The following is an 18,087-nucleotide window of genomic DNA, read 5'->3' on the forward strand; positions in this document are numbered from 1 at the left end:
TTCATGAAGCGCTCGCTCATGACTGTCACATGCGACTTTCATCTGTATGGTTCGCGCGACATTCACGTGTGACTGCCCGGATAGCCCGGATAAGCAATAGCAACATGAAATTTTCCAGCACACGACATTCAAAGTAAACATCTACAGTTTTAGGTAGCAACATAGGAATTTCACTTAAAACTGTCACGTGAAGGGATCGTTTCCAGCACTGGATGCCGCAGCAGGTTTGGTTGATATGCAAAAAGGCATCGCAAAAACCACATCGCATGGGCTCGAGATCGTTGATCTCTTTTTGGCACTCGCCGCATTGTTTTTCGCCCATTGCGTCTCTCTTCAAATTCGTAAGCACACGCCGATGAATACCGAAGAACTTAACGAACTCGATGAAGCTGCCGTCAGCGATACGATAATGGATACGCATACAAAGAAAGTAACCAATCACTTTTGGTACAGTTTACTCGGGGATAACTGGCACGTAAAACTTGGATCAGTTAGAACTCCACACGGAAATGCTTCTAAAACGTCTAGCCAAAACGAATCACAGCTAACCGTTTTCAAACAAGACGTATTTACTAAATTAACTTTAAAAACCTTTAGCACGAAAAGAAAGGTGTATACAAAGTCAAACTTAACGAATTACGCCAAGATTTAGTCATGAAATTTAAATGTGAATTGGGTTCGGGGCAGAAACGTTAAACGTAATTGTAAATTAGATTTACAGTGTTGCTATTTTTTTTTGTTTTTCGTTCTATATCGCAATGAAAACATTTTAATTTTTTTTATTTATTTTTCGTGTTTCAGTTTTTGTTTTCAATTACACATTGTATCTGATATTTCACTATTGGAATTCTTCCCTTTCTCACGGCATTTCCTCGGTTACTTTCGTCTTCAATCCTTCCTTTTTTCGGTGTGATTCTGTGCCTGCTGCAGTTGTGTATACAAAAATGTAATGATAAAAATAGGTTGATTTTTGTTTCTTGTTTTCTTGTTACACCTACATGTATGTTGTATATGCCAGTTTGATTTATTCGTTCTCATGCTAAATGACTTTCTCTTGATCAATATATTTTCTTTCCCAACGGTTGATTCCTGCATATATACGTTTCATCACTCGAATACACCTTTATTTTTTTTGTTTTTTTTTTGCAGATTTTTCATATTTTAGATTATCCAATGTGCTCCTATTCTCTTTCCGTAAATCTCGTCGTTCAGCGTTCAGAGATAGAGTAAAATATTTATATTACAAAATAAAGAGTTTTCTTACACGAGAACAGATTTATGGTAAACATAGAGGAAGTGGCAAATAGTATTAAAAAAAATAAAACATTTTGATTGCGTATAAAACCTTTAGAATGATACCGTAGGCGGAGTTAAAAGAGCTAGATTACCTAAACTATTACATAACATTCGTAGTTTTGCTTTTGATCATCACTTTCACGTACCGTTCTAGGAAAACGAAAAAAAAGCTTCTTTGAATCAACCGATCAGTTGACGAAACAAACAAAAAAAAATCGATCAAGTCTATATCTCAATCTTTACCCGAAAGAAATTGATTCTGACTAATGGAAAAACATACTTTCCGTTCTTCTTCTTCTTCTTCTTTTTCTTCTTTGCTAAAAATATACCCTAAACAGTGTTATTTCCTTACCATTAATCGTTCGATTTACATACACTGACGCGGGTGGGTACGGCTATGGCCTCTCCTGTCCCTCTAAACATTTTGCCTTTTGCCTTCGTCTGTTTCGCTTCATCATTTTCCGACCTTGTTTCGCTTAAATCGTTCAGCCTATGTTTGTTTGTAAAACACCCCCATTTTAAAATTTGACCGCACTTTCGCTGCTACGCACCCCGGTTTCTACTCGCGCACAATTAACTGCTATCTCGAAAAATTGTTACTCATTCGGTGTAAAGTTAAGTTTACCATTAATTATTATCATTACATTTAATATGTATATAAGTTTTTCATTTTTTTTTAGGTTTCCTTTGCCGCCGGTTTGGTTCGGCATGGTTTTAATTGCTCGATTCCTGCATTTCTGAGTCCGGTCGCATTCTGACTTTGGCTGCGACCGAGACACTCGCGACTTTTACCCTGCAAGCAATAAAAATAAACCAAAAAACATCTACTAATAGTTTCCGCCGCCTTCTGCGCGCGGTGCTAAATTTTTTTTTTCTTCAAATTTTCTCCACCCTTGGATAGGTCTGTTTTTTTTCTGTTGTTTACTCCCTTTTTGTTTCTGTTTCTGGTTTTGTAATTATATTAATTTCAATTGCCATAATATTAAATTACGATTAAGGGGGTTAAAATTACGCTTTTAATGCCACTTCTATAATAATGTACAACAGCAGTAGCTTTTCTTCTGGCGCTTCTCGGAGGTCATGTTCATCTCCCGGACGACGGTGGCGAACACTTCGTTCACGTTGATCCGGTCCTTGGCGGAGGCTTCGATGAACGGGCAGTCCCACAGTTCGGCGAGGGCGCTTCCTGCAAAGACAGAACAAACAAAGCGATGGTGAGGGGATTTGTTTTGTTTTGCATGTTTTATTTTCTTTTTTGACACAAGCAAATTGGCACGCTGGCTGAGTTAAATTTTCAGACGTTCAGAAACTTCAACCGACGATGTGTGCAGGATTTAAACGGGAATGGATGTAATCAAACACAACAGAACCAGTTCCATTCCGAACCCCCTTTGCATTTGCGAAGCATGTGTCATCATCAAACAACTTTGAGCGGATATAAACACTTCAAAACGACTAGCACAACATTGTACTACTATTTGATTTCTGTTTACGAAAAGCGCAATGCTTTTCGGTCGTGGCGAGCCCGGTGACAAGCCGCCCATTCGAAGTCTAGTCGAGATGGGATCGGAAGAAACCGGAGACGCAACAGGAAAACGTAATCAGCCAGCCAGTGCAGCCAATTGCAAACTGCTTCCTATTTTCCCATTTACAATTTGCCCGTTTTCCTCTGTTCGGTGTTAGTTTCCTTACGCGATGGCTTCCTACTTTCACCCCGATTGCGATCGATTTGCCGTTCTTTGAAGCAACTATTTTATAAGTAAATTCCGTTCCGTTCCCCGACCATTCGACCTTCGCCGCCTTCGAAGAGCTATGAACCTTCCTGAGTAGCGTCGTGGATCCCGAGGTGTGGGAGTTCAAAGCAGTAGCAGCAGCAGCAGCTGTTTATTGGCTTCGTTCTGCATTTTCCAATCGGCATCCGGCATCACTGACGGAAAGGTAGGTAGGTAGCACTGCATGCCTGAAAGGATGTTTCGATACTGGGTTCGTCGAGTGTAAGAATTGATATTTCTGGAAGATTCCAGCAAATTGATTTCTGCTTGTGGCGCTGCTTCCCCGCATATCCTTCCGACTTCACCTCGATTATCCGGCAGTGGATAGCCGGAAATCGAACTGCCATCGGATGTTACTTTCCGCTGGCCTCTCGAGCGATGGTGAAAGGAAATGCAGAAAATTCTCATCATTTCGTTTTTTCGATTTGAAAAGGTTTTTAGCTGTGAAAAGTTTTTTTCTTATAGTGCATCGAAATCGAAATAGAGATGTTTTCTTTCACGTAGAAAAAATATCCAAACAATTGAACTTTGGAATAGTAGAATGTTTCTGCATATTTTCGTGTTCAATGCAAATTCTCGCTTATCCGAATTGAAGTAACACGTGATGTTCGTTTTAGCCGGCCCGGTATTTTGTGTTTCCGCTTGCAAAGTCAGCGCATACCTCCAAGCTCCTGATGCCTGGAATAGTGCCTTTCTCGTTTTACCTTTATTCCCATACAACACGTCTGACCAGAGATGCCAGGTAAATGACGCCCCTTTGACGAAGAAATAGACCCAGGAATTAGTAACGTAAGTAATTATTTGCCTCTTAAACAGAATGTGACTGAAATTCGGGTATATTGCCAAAATATCAATCGCATGAAAAGCCCACACAAAATTAAAGAAAATCATCAAAATTCAATAGCCTCCTCTTTCGAAGTAATTCTAGGGATTGAAACTAGCTGGGATGAAAGTGTCAGAAGCAAAGAAGTATTTGGAAATAACTTCAACAGGGTGGCAAGTGAATTAGCGATTTCAATTTCCCTTTTTTTTTACCCGGTTTTCCCGGTGCGCGAGACTAAAAATTCCCGGTTTCTTAACATGTCCAAAAAAACATTGAGAAATAAGTATTTTTCGGTTATATCCTTGGAACTACGATTAAAACTCTCATCCACAGTTTGTCTAAACGAACTATTCAATCTCTTTCAACACTACCACTGAATCAGTCTTTTAAAGGCTATCTGGAAAATCAGTCCTTCTTAAAACTTATACAAGTTAGGAGTGTATTCTAGAAATGGGCAAAACCGTTAATTTCAAAGAACTGTAGAAATCTTGATAGTTGTACCGAAAGAATTAGTTCTATTAAACCGTTCTTTCGTTTTTCTGAAACTTTGTATGTTTCTTCAAAAATAATATGAGAGCTATAAATTATATTTTGTAGTTAACAGATTCAATAATAATAAAGTCTTTTTGCATGTGTTCTACCAATAATCATTCTCTTTTGTATACATTTTCAAAGTTCGCGAAATTCTACCAGATTACTCAAACCAGCAAACGTTTTGATAGACTATTCTATTGAGAAGAACAGGGAGCTATCATTCTTCAATAAAGAACTCCAGTTTACTCAATCTTCAAGGAAAACTAGTTTTGTTGGACCGTACGGGGACTGACCATCTCTAGTTATTCCAATTTTTTTTAGTTTGGTATTGTATAGGGTTAAAAATTAAAAACGAATGAACTAAAGCACAACACTCCTCCCTCAAACCCGATTACTTCTATCATCCAGTGGCTTCTCGTGAGCAAATATACGGGTTGTGCACTGCTTATACGGTATGACATCAGAACCGTTTCGACGATGCAACTGAGATAGCAATTTGTTTTCAACTGCCATAAGCATAAGCCACTGAAGCCTCTCCCGAATGTGTGCATACAAGTTCTCATAGAGCCTATTTGACCAGTTGTGCAGTGCACGAGGTGTACATGAGGACGACAGACCATTGCTAACAACATATACTATATTCTTTCAGAGTTGGATTTTGGCGAGAGAACAAAATCCTTCTAGAATTCTTAAAATGTACGCTTGTCACTTTGAAAAAACAACAACCATCTCTGCCTCTAGTGACTGAGATGATCTAAATTTGATTCTCCTATCATCGACTGTCAAAGAAGGAAATCAAATACTCCTTGCAAACGGTGGATAAAATGAAAGTCGACAGCTCTGTCGATTTTGTGAATACAATTGAAATCAATACCAAGATTACTAAACAAGTACTGAGACAAATTTGAGTGAAATTAGGGAAATTATTGGCTGGCAACTAAAAACACGGCCCCTAAGATTTCTTAAAAACATTATCAAACATGTTACTTGATGTTACTTTTACCATTATGCATACTTATTCTGAAATTTCAAGAAAAACACTAGAAAAGGTCCTAAGTGCAAATGACAGTTCCTCTTTCTTTACTCTTTCTTTCGATTATTATGGTCCTATAGGCAATCATACTATCTTACACTTTGCATAGAATAACGACTGAAACTATCAACTTTCGATCTGCTGTTAATAAAATGTTGGAAAATACAGTAATAATTGAAAGAGAAAATAAACAAAGAGAAACTGTCATTTGCACTTGGAATCTTTTCTAATATTTGTCGAGATTTAATAGAAATCCAGCAGAAGTATCCAAATTGTCCTTATTTTTCATTATGAGCATTCATTGTGCTGTTATTGATGCCAACTAAGTAAGCGCTTATTGAATTAAAATTGCTGAGGTGTTGGCACCATTTTCAATGGATTGAACCTGTGAGGAAAAATAAGAAGTTTCCAAACTTGTACTGAACTCCTAGCTCAAACACAAAATGGCCTTCATCTTTTCATTTGTTGTATCAGGAAAATCATGATGCTGAAAATCGTTACTAAGATTAGGACTAGTAAATTTTTTCCCGGATTTGCACTAAAATTCCCGACTTTTTCCCGGTTTTTCCCGGTAAAACCAAATTCCCGACTTTTTCCCGGTTTTCCCGGTCACTTGCCACCCTGACTTTATAGTATTTCGGCACGACTAATTTTGGCCTGCATCGAGTAAACTCCGTAAAAAATCGACAAAATGCAAATTTAGATCCAGTTTTGGTCATTGCCGAAAATTTGACAGAAGCTGCTCGACATTTATCAATATTGTTTACAACATGTTCAATCCGGTAGAAGATGCTACAAGTACTAGAGTCCCTCAATGCATGAACCGCGAGAGATTTTTGATGTGGAGCACATCTTTATTTTTTATATAGGGGTGCAAATCAGAAACTCAAGGAAAAATACACGTAGAAATGTGGTCAAGTTTTAAGCACTTACAGCTCAGTATATTTTGTACCAATTATTCATATTATTTCATTATTGGATTGAAAATATTTCTAAGATTCGATTTGAATGTATCAAGCCCCATATTTTCAATTATAAATGATTAAAATTTTGATTAGTAGCGAGCAGTGTCCTATTTTGTCTGCTAAAAATCTTCGGCGTATCGGATTTCCCTACCATAGACGACGGTTTTGAAGGAGTAAACGATATATCAAAGGGAAAGCATCGCTTTGATTGGTCAATCGATGCAAAAGCGAAGCTGTTGGAAGCACGCGAATCTATAAATAGAAGCAAAATTATAGCTAACATTTCAGTCCTACGTGTAGCATGCTAGAGGTAGGTTGTTGCTAGACAGCAAGGCAAAAAGTGCCATAAAACGATTTGAAGCTTTAATTTTTATGCTCTGATCTTGTATCATGCAAGCTCGGATGAAATTCCATGTTATGTCGTTTCCTATCCACAAAACGCTGATTAGACCGGTTATCCTCTACGGGCACGAGTCCTGGACAATGCTTGCGGAGGATCAACGCGCACTAGGTGTTTTTGAACGGAAGGTGTTGCGAACCATCTTTGGCGGAGTGCGGATGGAAGACGGTACGTTGAGAAGGCGAATGAACCATGAACTGCACCAGTTGCTGGGAGGACCAACCCTCGTCCAAAAGGCCAAGGTCGGGCGGTTACGCTGGGCCGGGCATGTTGTTAGAATGTCGGAGAACAACCCGGTTAAAATGATTCTCGAAAATGATCCGACCGGTATAAGAATGGAGATGGAGCGATCAAGTTGAGGACGACCTGCGGATCCTTCGCAGCTACATGTGCAGCTAGATGTGAAACGGGATGTACATAGAATTAATGTTTGCCTATGTATAAAAATATATTTTATATGACTTAGTAAATATTTTATATGGCTTTAAATCATTCGAAACAAACGGAAATTATTTTGAATGCAATACACATTAGATTCATGTGAGATTAGTTTGATCATTTTGTTTTAGATTAGCACTATCTTTCTTATACAAACATGCAATGCAGTCACTACGAAAACCAACCTAACATTCGAATATTCGGTTCGGTTGGAATCGAGTGAATGAGACAAGAATGTGCACATAATTTTTATGTAGTTGACTAAATCGACATATACGAAATATGAACTGTTTCATAAACCATGATTAGTAGCTACTGTATGTTATACGGCCTCGATTTCCGGTTACGGAGTAACGGATTTGTGAAATCTGTGAAAATAGCCACCAACCAAAAGTTTGCAAGTTTCCAGTTAACTTTCAAATTCGAGGCTCACAGTGATGACTACAAAATTGTTCTATAGTGACAAACGTGAAATTTGCAATATTGGTCTTATTGTTTTGGATTACACCCAAACCGCTGTTTACGATAACTTTTTCTTGCATTACCTCTTTTTACGAAGTAAATCCCAAATAACGTTAACATTTTTTACGAAGCCAATTCCAAATAACGTAAACTTTATCTACGAACCTACTTCGTAAAAAGAGGTTTTTGCATACAAGGAAAAGGATTTGTGGCTCATTTATATTCCATGGAAACTACTAAAATATAAGTATTTTTGAAAAGAGTTTGAAGAGTAGATGTCGGAAAATGATGTTAGGAGTAGTTCTGAAATTCAAGATAACGACCTCCGGTTCATTAAAATTTCATAAAAACCCTTACAATATGGGTGTTTTTGGAACAGAATTGATGAGAAGATGTCGTCAAACGGGGTTTAAAGAGGTCCTGAAATCTATGATGGCCAGTTTGATATTTCTTTGAAAACCCTTACAGTATGGGTATTTTTGGAACGCATTGGATATGTAGATGTCAAAAAAGGATGTTTAAAATGGTTCTAAATTCCAACATGGTGACTTCCGGTTTATTGATATCTTTAAAAAATCGTAACAATTTTGATATTTTCAGATCAGGTGTTATGAGTAGATGTCGGAAAATTTCGATGAAGTGGTAAGAGTTAGTGAAACAACCACCTGACACAGGCAAAAAGTTGAAAACTTTTTCAAGAATAAGAAAAAAATGAAATTGAACGGATCTTGATTCTTCAAAGCTAATCACAAAACGCACGTCGGTTTCATTGTGCTTGAACCTCGTTTATTATTTATCTCTCTATCTCCCTCTGTTCTGCTTTCCAATCTCCTATGTATTTTACTATATTCACTTCATCCCGACAGAAAGCTAGAAATTTGCTCATGGTACTTATTTTCAATGAAGAAACCGAGCTTAAAATATTGGAATTGCCCTTAATATACCATGAAAATTATTAATCCAGTTCAGAAAATGCACATATTGTAAGGGGTTTTAAGGAATAACAATAAACCGGAAGTCACTATATTGTATTCCAAATCGCCATCTTGGATTTCAGAACCACCTCAAACATCATTTTCCGACATCTTCTCTTCAGTCCCGTTCCGAAAATACCCATACTGTAAGGGTTTTCAAGGAATATCAATAAACCGGAAGTCGCCATCGTAGATTTCAGAAACTCTTTAAACACCGTTTGACGACATCTTCTCATCAATTCTGTTCCAAAAACACCCATATTGTAAGGGTTTTTATGACATTTCAATGAACCGGAAGTCGCCATCTTGAATTTTGAAGCTATTTAGAACATCCTTTTTCTGCAAATACAGGGTCCGGCACTCGAAGTGTAACCAATTAAAAAGGCCATTAATTCAGTTTGGAAAATTACTTTTACTTAATTCAAAGTACAAAATGTGTAAAAATAATACAAAATTCAGAATCAATTCACTTTTGCTCGATATGACCACCTTTTGCCTTGACTTGATGACTTGAGAGAGCGAAGGAGTTGCTTCGTTTTGCCGAAAGCGGTCAATTTCCGAACATTGTATTTTCTGACGAGAAAATTTTTCCAATTGAGCAATTCGTAAACTCTCAAAACGATAGGGTTTACTTGACCGACCGTTCATACGAGAATTTGAGTCATCGATTGGCCACCAGGAGGCAGCACCCGCAACAGATAATGGTTTGGGCCGCTGTAACCGCAGATGGGCGCTCTCCAATCGTTTTCATCGAGCCTGGCGTCAAGGTAAATGCGACATATTATCGGGAAAGTATTCTGGAGGTTCCTTTGAAGCCGTGGACAGACAAACATTTCGGTGGCAGACCATGGACGTTTCAGCAGGACTCGGCACCGTCTCACAAAGCTCGAGTGAACCAAGAATGGCTGAAAAACAACGTTCCGAACTTCATCACGTCCACACAATGGCTCTCGAATTCACCAGATGCGAATCCAATGGATTATTCTCTTTGGGCCATTTTGGAGAGCAAAGTCCGAACTAAAAGATACACCAGTCTCGAGGCGCTGAAAAAAGTTATTGTCCGCGAGTGGGCCAAAATACCTGCAAGTCACATTCGGCCAAACGAAGCAACTCCTTCGCTCTCTCAAGTCATCAAGTCAAGGCAAAAGGTGGTCATATCGAGCAAAAGTGAATTGATTCTGAATTTTGTATTATTTTTACACATTTTGTACTTTGAATAAGGTAAAAGTAATTTTCCAAACTGAATTTATGGCCTTTTTAATTGGTTACACTTCGAGTGCCGGACCCTGTACTGATGATTTTCTTTCCAAAATTATTCATTTTATTATACATACCCAATAATACAACTTAGAAAAACTTTTTTTTCGTTGAAAATTTCAAACAACGTAAACTTTTTTACGTCATTATTCTATTTACTAACCCCCGATTATAATGTAAATGGAGGTTTGGGTGTAATAGGTCAATTTATGTTGATGAACAAATAAATTTGCTTCGTCCTAACCGGTCCCGGGTTCCGAAAATTGTAAAAAGACTACCAATTGCACTATAATAATGCAATAAAATGACAAATCGAACAATACACATAAATTCATCACCAAAAATGTTGTTTTTATATTAAAGATAGGTGAACATTTTTTAAGCGAGTGCGTTTGTTGAATGTAAGAGTTATTCACGATAATTCTTTAATTCGATAATTCATACTCAAATCTTAGGAACCAACGGCGGAGTGTTGCTCTTATCGAAATTGATATAATTTTGCTCAGTTGGCATAAGTGTAGAGTAACTAATTGTAATTCAAATATCTGATCTATATTGGAACAAAACTGTAAGTAACATATACATGTTTCAAAAAATTTTTTGTGAAATCAGCTGTTTCCTAACATAACCTCAGTATTCAGCAATTTGTGTCAAAATTTTGAATAATTTTGTCGTGCTTAAGAAAAAAGCGATATGTTTGTTTACCTCAAGGTGCGTTTTATCCCATCTTTTCATGTAAGATGTCAAGACGATAAACTATAATAAATATTTGACTTTAACACTATACGTTGAAAGTAATTGTTACAGACTGTGTTATAATATTGATATTGTGCGTTATTATAAAACGACAAATATCCTGTACAGATAATTCAACATATCACAGTTAGATAAAAATAACAACTGTTAAAATAATTTTGTTATAATTATTTTATGTGCATTTGATCGGGTATAGTACTTTCAAAAACGTATGGTTCGAGAACGAAATAGTCAAGACACAGGATTCCCTATTCTCGTGCGTATCTTCCAAGCACGTGTCTTCTATGACGGATTATAAAACAAGTGTTTTGTTTGTGAAAACATGGAGCCTTTAAAAGTAAACTGCCCTAAACATAGCAACGTCAATCAGCGGCTTGACCACAACCACGAAACTGGGATACCTGCTGAACCGTCCAATAGAAGAAATACCATCATCATCAAATCAGGCAAAGTCCACATTTAGGAATGTTGCAGCCAGACTATGGTTCGGAAAACCCACATCCAAAACCTAGCAAGTACAGAGAACAATAGAATAGCTGTCTTGAATAGCCAAGTCAAACCAACGATAAACGAGAAGACGAAGTCAGTTGATTTGCCATCCACCTTTACAGTTATGGAGAAAAATACTTTTTTTTTTGTTTTTTGGAACTAGGTTCAATGGCAAATGGGGCGAAATTGAAACATACGACAGAAGGCATTCAAACGAATGCATCATCGAATAAACCTGATTAATCTGATGTGTGAGAGATCCATGAGGATTTGCAATGAAACTGTAAATGATTGAAAAAGGTCACGTCAACTGAGCACGAATGATTCTGACAGTTCAAATTCATTTATTTATTTATTTCGTCACCAAATGTAGACTACATATAATTTACAATGTTCACTTAAATACTACGCATTATTTCTACGACAAAACTGAGATTTTTTTACATAGTCAGGTGAAGATGTTCGCAGTATTGATTGTAATGGCGCATTATTCGATTGACTGGACTGTATTTTGCATAATTTGTTCCAGTATGTCTTTTTAAAAATAATTTCCTAGAACGTAGTTGACGGCTAGGTATAAAAGAAAATAATTCGGAATAATAATGGAGCTGATTGAATGCGTTGAGAAATAATGTCACTGATCAAATAAAGCATTGCAAAGTCGCAGCGTTCTTTAAGTGTTTGTATGTAGTGATCGACTATGCGTTCCACTGTTTAAAGAAGAAATGAGCTAAGACTGATAGGCCTGAAATTCTTCGCTTTCTCATAAGTGTAGCGACCGCCTTTGGGAATAAATTTGACAATTATTTCCTGCAAAGCTCTTGGAATAGAACCTGTCGCAAGACTAAAAGTAAGTATTTTCTTCAAAACATGTTTGAAATGTTCGTACCCCTTCTGCAGTAACACTGGGTAAACTCTGTCCTTTCCGGGAGACTTGTACGAAGCAAAACTCTCAACTGCCCATTTGACCGATTCAATCGTCGTAATTCTTCAAGCGAGTGCCCAAGAATCGTAACTACCCGAAAAAGTCTCAGGAACAGCTGTCGGTGATGGCTTCATACATCCTGGAAAGTGAGTGTTAAAAAGATAGTGAAGTATATCACCTTCATCAGACAAGTACTCACCATCTGAAGTTCTTAAGAAACTGACATTAAAGTCCTTAAACTTCGAAAGTAACTTATTTAATCTGCTAGCCTCATTGCGACTAGAGACATTTGTGCAAAGGCTTTTCAAACCACTTCGCTCAGACGATCGAAGAGTATTTTTGTAAGCCCTTCGAGCCGACACGAATGCCTCCGACCCATCTCTGCGTCGGTGGTTCCAAGCTCTTCTGCATAGTTTCCTTAGTCTAGCAAGTTCAGCATTCCACCAAGGAGTTCCCCTAATAGCTCGCACAATCCGAAGTGGATAAGCCTCTTCATATGCAGAAACTATGAGTGAGCTTGTCTCGTCGACAACGTTTTCCAAATCAATTGGGGTTTCAATTGTTGGTTGGTACCCGTAAAATCTAGTCGCCAAACTCTCTTCATAGAGGTCCCAGTTTGTGGATTTGGGATTACGATATGTGACAATATCAAAATGAGCGTTTGAATTATCAAAAAAGATGTACGAAGGTTCGAGTTCATCAGAGACGAGCCAATTTATCAACTCATGCGCAATTCTATCAGAGCAGAGAGCTATGTCAAAAACCTCCTCTCTTCCAGAACTCGCAAAAGTTGGACGATTTCCTGCTCACAAATTCCATCAGAGCCTCTCGAATTTATATCTGTGCTGCCCCAAACGATATGGTGAGCATTTATGTCGCTGCCGATTATAAGCGGTAAATCACTTTTGCAGCAGTATGATACAACCTTTTTGAAGTCATCGCTTGGCGAAGGTTGATTATTGCGCAAATATGCCGAACAATAGACGTATTTTCTGTCTATGCCATCAATAGTCATACCAACTGTGACAGCACAAATATCCCGAGTTGTGAGCTCCGATATGAGAGAAACATCGAGAGCACTATTTGCAAGTATGCATGATCGAGGCATTTCACGTGGATTTGTCATACCGTTCTTGTTGAAGGCAACGAAGACTGGGTTTAACAACTTTCCAACGTAGAAGTTTTCCTTTTGGAAATATGGTTCTTGAACCAAAGCTATAGAAGCTTTACCTTCTTGCAGAAGTCTAGATAAATTCATAGTTGCTGTACGTTTATGCTGGAGATTGATTTGTGCTACTCTAACCATTATCAATTATAGTAACGAACACCCCATCTCCAGCACTTATCGTACAACAACTAGAAGACACAAAATATATTGGCTTATAACCGCCTATAGCGAACCATGGAAGGATTGTTTAAAATGCTTTAATCATTTAAATTCCACGAGTTGCGAAGAATGAAGTCGTCCACTGTGCCAGAGCTTCGCTTAACACAGTAAGGGAAAACCCCAAGGTATTCCGTTCACGACGTTCACGTTTAACCTCCTGCAGCCATTCAGCCATCGGCGCGGAAATACACCTTGACTTGGGAGTTCCTATTTTTGTGGCCTTTTACGACATGGAACAGGAAACCAGTGGATCAATTCTTGGTAGAAAAAAATCCCGTCCCGCATTGACGCAACTACGTATCCGGGTTTTTGGCTCTCCAAACATGGACGAGTCTGTCTATGGGGAGCTAAAACGGAAGAATATTCTATCGTTTCCAACCAAATGTGACGGGGAGCTGTTGTCGGAGGGGTTCATCGTTCTTCCTGGAGTGAACGAATCTTTTCTACATTGACTTTGAAAGGTTTTGGCAGATTGTTTGATATACCTTATGGGCTTTCGAATTTATTCTGTTAATACATATCCGGGAGCGCAGAATGGTGTCGCTTTTGTAAAATCTCCAAATCTTCTCGGGGGTTTGAGATTAGAATGTGCCCAGTTTCTATAATTCTTTCCTTCCTATCAAGAAAATTATCTCTGAATATCCAGGGGAACGTGCCACTTGAGCCAAATCGTTCCTGAGTGAGTTTTAAAATTGCATTTTTAACATCACGTTTATCGGCCGTGACTTAGTCGTTTTGATTAAACGGTATTTTTCAGTGAGAGTGAGATTGATTTGAGTTTTTTGAGCAACTAAGGAGTGTATCGAAAAGTAGTTAGCAAAATTGATTATTAAATAAAAAAACGAAAGAAAACCATATTTTGACATCAGTTTTCGATATATTGTAGAAAAATTACATTTTTATGCATTTCACTGACTATATTGAAGAAAATCTTAGTTTCTGTGAAACGTTCGCACTTTGGACTTGACATTCTTCGTTAAACTCTGCGCAGTTACTTTTGTGACTTTCCTGGTGGCAGCTGTCCAGTTTTTTTTTAACTCCTGCATGTTTTGGGACACTGTACTTTCCTTCCGAAAGTGCCGCTTGACAATTGCCCAATACCCTTCAATTGGCCGAAGATCCGGGCGATGCGGTGGGTTGATGTCCGTTTCCACGAATTGTACATTATTTTGTGACAACCACTGTAGAACGGAGTTGGCGTAGTGGACTGAAGCCAAATTCAGCCAGAAGAGAGTAGGAGCCTTATGATTTCTGTACAGTAGCAGCATTCTCTTCTTCAAACATTCTTCCTCGTACACCTTGGCGTTAATTGTGCCCTTCGTGAAGAAAATCGACGACCGCAAGCCACAGGTACAGATTGCTCGCCAGACCAACACCTTCTGCCCAAACTTTCCTATCGCCACCGTGGTGTCAGCGTCGTCCAGGTCGTGGTACACTGATTTCGTATAATATTGCGGTCCGGGCAGCGCTCGAGAGTTTCCTTGGCGCAGGTTTCGTCGTCGATCAGGATGCATCCGTCTTTATTCTGTAGAATCCGGTTATACAGTTTTCGTGCTCTTGTTTTGGCCTGAACTTGCTGTACCAGGGACTTTTTCGGCACCTTCTGTTTCTTGTACGTTTTCAGGGAGTTGCGAACTTTGATCCGTTGAATCATCCCGATGCTGCTGTTGAACTGCTTGGACAAATCCCGCGTCGACGCCGATGGGTTTTTCCTGATGTACTCAACCACTTTTAAGTCCCGGCCGGGCTGGCTGGGACCCGTTTTCCTACCGAGTCGGGGCAAATCCTCCATGGAAAGGGTCTTACCGAACTTCTCGATAGTATTTTTGACACTGTTGTGGTGCACTTTCACCCGTTTTGCAATTTCGTTGTACGTGACACCACTTTCTGAGCACCAAGTGTGCAGAATTTTCTTTCGCGTTCCCGGATCAATTTGACTCATCATTGAAACGATAAACCGTATCGAAACCAATCGATTGCGCAGCTGTTATTGACATGTAAACAAACATGTCACCGCAAAACACGCTGCAAAAAATTAAGCCATTTCAGAGTAATAACTGTTTGAATGTTGCTAACTACTTATCGATACACTCCTTACATAGCTGCAAGATCTGATCAAAGCTACACACTAAAAGTTTTCTCTCCAATCTCGATATAACATTGCCGAGTTTTGAACATTGGAGTGGTTTTAAATCAGAGATCTGGAAGTACAATTCCATCCATGCCAAATCCTAATGTAGGTACATTTCAACAACATATGTGAAGAGCAGGAAACATGCTTCAAAAAGACTTGTTTGAAATTGAGATGCTCAACCAGTGCGGGTAAAACCGCCACCCGCTGGGGTTAAGACTGCCATCCTTCCAAGCTCGACACAACCTCAAAGTTTCTATGGAATTCAAATTCAGGGCTAAGTCAAAGAGGCTGTTCATTTCTGTTTCCTGAATCTGGTATATTTCGAGAGTTTTCAATTCACAGTGAAAAGTAACACATTTATGTTGTTTGCTTCAACTTAGGTTTTTCTTTTTTAGGTTCCGTGGTATCTGTTAACATACTCCAGTCTTGATCAGGATCATTGAATACATCAAACATCATAGCAGAATGGCTCAAACCTCTGATACTGCTCATTGGATCCTCATCCTGTGGTAGGAACTATCACTAAATTTTAACACTTTTGGTGACATGCAAGAATCCAGGAATTTTTCCAGCGTTCATTCTCTGCATTTGCTTCGTCATCATCATCATCATCATCATCATCATCATCATCATCATCACCGTCGTCATTCATTTCAGTTTGCAACCGGATTGTCATTCCCGGTAGTCGGTGGGGCATTGCATTGGTCGACAACCGACTGGCGAAATCGAAACGAGTGGGGGATCTATTTTTGGCACCAAACTAACGACGCACGGCGCTTCATTCTCCGTGGCCGTTGCTGCGGGCCAGTGTGTTACATTTCTCCATCCATTTATCTTGCTGTGAGCGCTTCCGGAAAGTGGCAACATACCAACCGACCGGTCGTGCATGAACTTCGAAATATAGGTATGTACTGGTTTTTGGTGTGATGTGAGGATGAACAAGAGAAAAAAAAACAGAAAAAGAGAAAGAACAATTCTCACCCATATGCTGACAGGCATTATTGTGCAATTTGGCACCTTACTTCCCGGATGGTTCTTCACTTTCATTAGTGTTCGCATGCGCTTTTATCCGAGAGTAGCTAGAATTGCGGAGTAGGTTGCTTACAAGAAGAATAAGAAGAGAACACTAAATTTTTGCGGCGCTGATGGAGAAACGAGAAGCGAGAAGCTAATAAGGAGTTTCGAAATTAAAGCACAATGAATTTTACATGATTTATGCGATGAAGATAGTCCCGGATGTTGGAGCAAAAAATAGAACTGTGGGATTGTTCGAGATATCTGAAAAAATAATCGAAGGCAAGTCGTACCCGTTAGCAAGCGTACTAATATGGGCAACATAAAGCCACCGTTTTTAGAATTTATTCTAAAGGTAAAGTAAAACAGTATTAACATGTTTATCAGCTACTTTTGGAACTGTTCATCCTACAAAAGGTGACCATTCTGTTTCAACAGACTTCGTAGCAGATTCCTAACGTACAGAATCATTGCATGGAGCTCGGACAGACGATAACTGGCTTGTAAGACCAATGGCCTATGCATTAAACCACCAAACCGGGGACGACACTTCAGCTACAATGTTCAATTTGTGATATGGAAAAATATGGCTTAGTTTTCTTACTCAGTCGCGTAGAAGTGATAAAAATCCAATACTTCTGGAGCCGTGGAGCTAAAATTTCACACAAAAATGAAGGACGTATATAGTGGGGTGCCAAACCTCGAGATGCCTGTATGAACGCGTAGAAAATGAAGTCATGTTCGAATGGATTCACTGTTGGTCAGGGTCGGTGAAAGAGGTGGGTACGGTGGGTAGTACTACCCATCCGAAAATTCCAAAGGTGGGTAATTACCCACCTGAACTTTCGATCGATAAACAATGGTAATATTAGTATGATTCATAATTAGAATATTTGTAACTCAGAATAATAAAGGAAGAATGTGAAGATATGCAACAGAAAAGTGAGACGTGATTTCTGTTTGCTCAAATGAACCTTCACATCTCACCTTTCCGTTCTGTATTCTATATTCACATACATAAAAACACTTTTGACGTAGGATTACATTTTTGTTTTCTATACTGGGGTGCAAACTCAAAACACAGAAAATAAGACCGTACAAACAGCGGTCAGGTTTTGAACATCTACATTTTTAACTGGTATTCGATATCACAGATAAATGATGATCGAATCTTCAATTGGTAACGAAGTATTTCTAATTTTTCCAGTTGCTCAAACCATTGTCATGATTTCCTCCAACAGACACGACAGTTTTGTATACATAGGCTCGCGGTTTCTATAAGATTTCTGCTCTTGAATAAGTGCGATCGCATTTAAGAAAATCGCTCATACAAAACAAGATTCAGTATCGAATCGACTTGAACTCTGTGCAGTTTTATACTGCCGTACAAAAACAAATCATTCAAAAAGTCCAGGAAATAACTAGGAT

At 38.7% G+C, this 18,087-nt stretch overlaps 1 protein-coding gene across 2 annotated transcripts in view; it reads right to left on the reverse strand.

Moving 5' to 3' along the window:
- Positions 1-767: 767 nt before the first annotated feature.
- LOC131437639 (ras-related protein Rap-2a) overlaps positions 768-18,087 on the reverse strand; it is a 365,405-nt gene continuing 348,085 nt past the window's right edge. For both annotated transcript variants that reach the window (XM_058607114.1, XM_058607113.1), the window contains one exon: positions 768-2,482. In XM_058607114.1, the coding sequence (XP_058463097.1) occupies positions 2,325-2,482 (158 nt within the window). In that variant the 3' untranslated portion in view covers positions 768-2,324. The remainder of the gene's footprint in view (positions 2,483-18,087) is intronic.

Source organism: Malaya genurostris, chromosome 3 (assembly GCF_030247185.1).
Source record: "Malaya genurostris strain Urasoe2022 chromosome 3, Malgen_1.1, whole genome shotgun sequence".
NCBI lineage: Eukaryota > Metazoa > Arthropoda > Insecta > Diptera > Culicidae > Malaya > Malaya genurostris.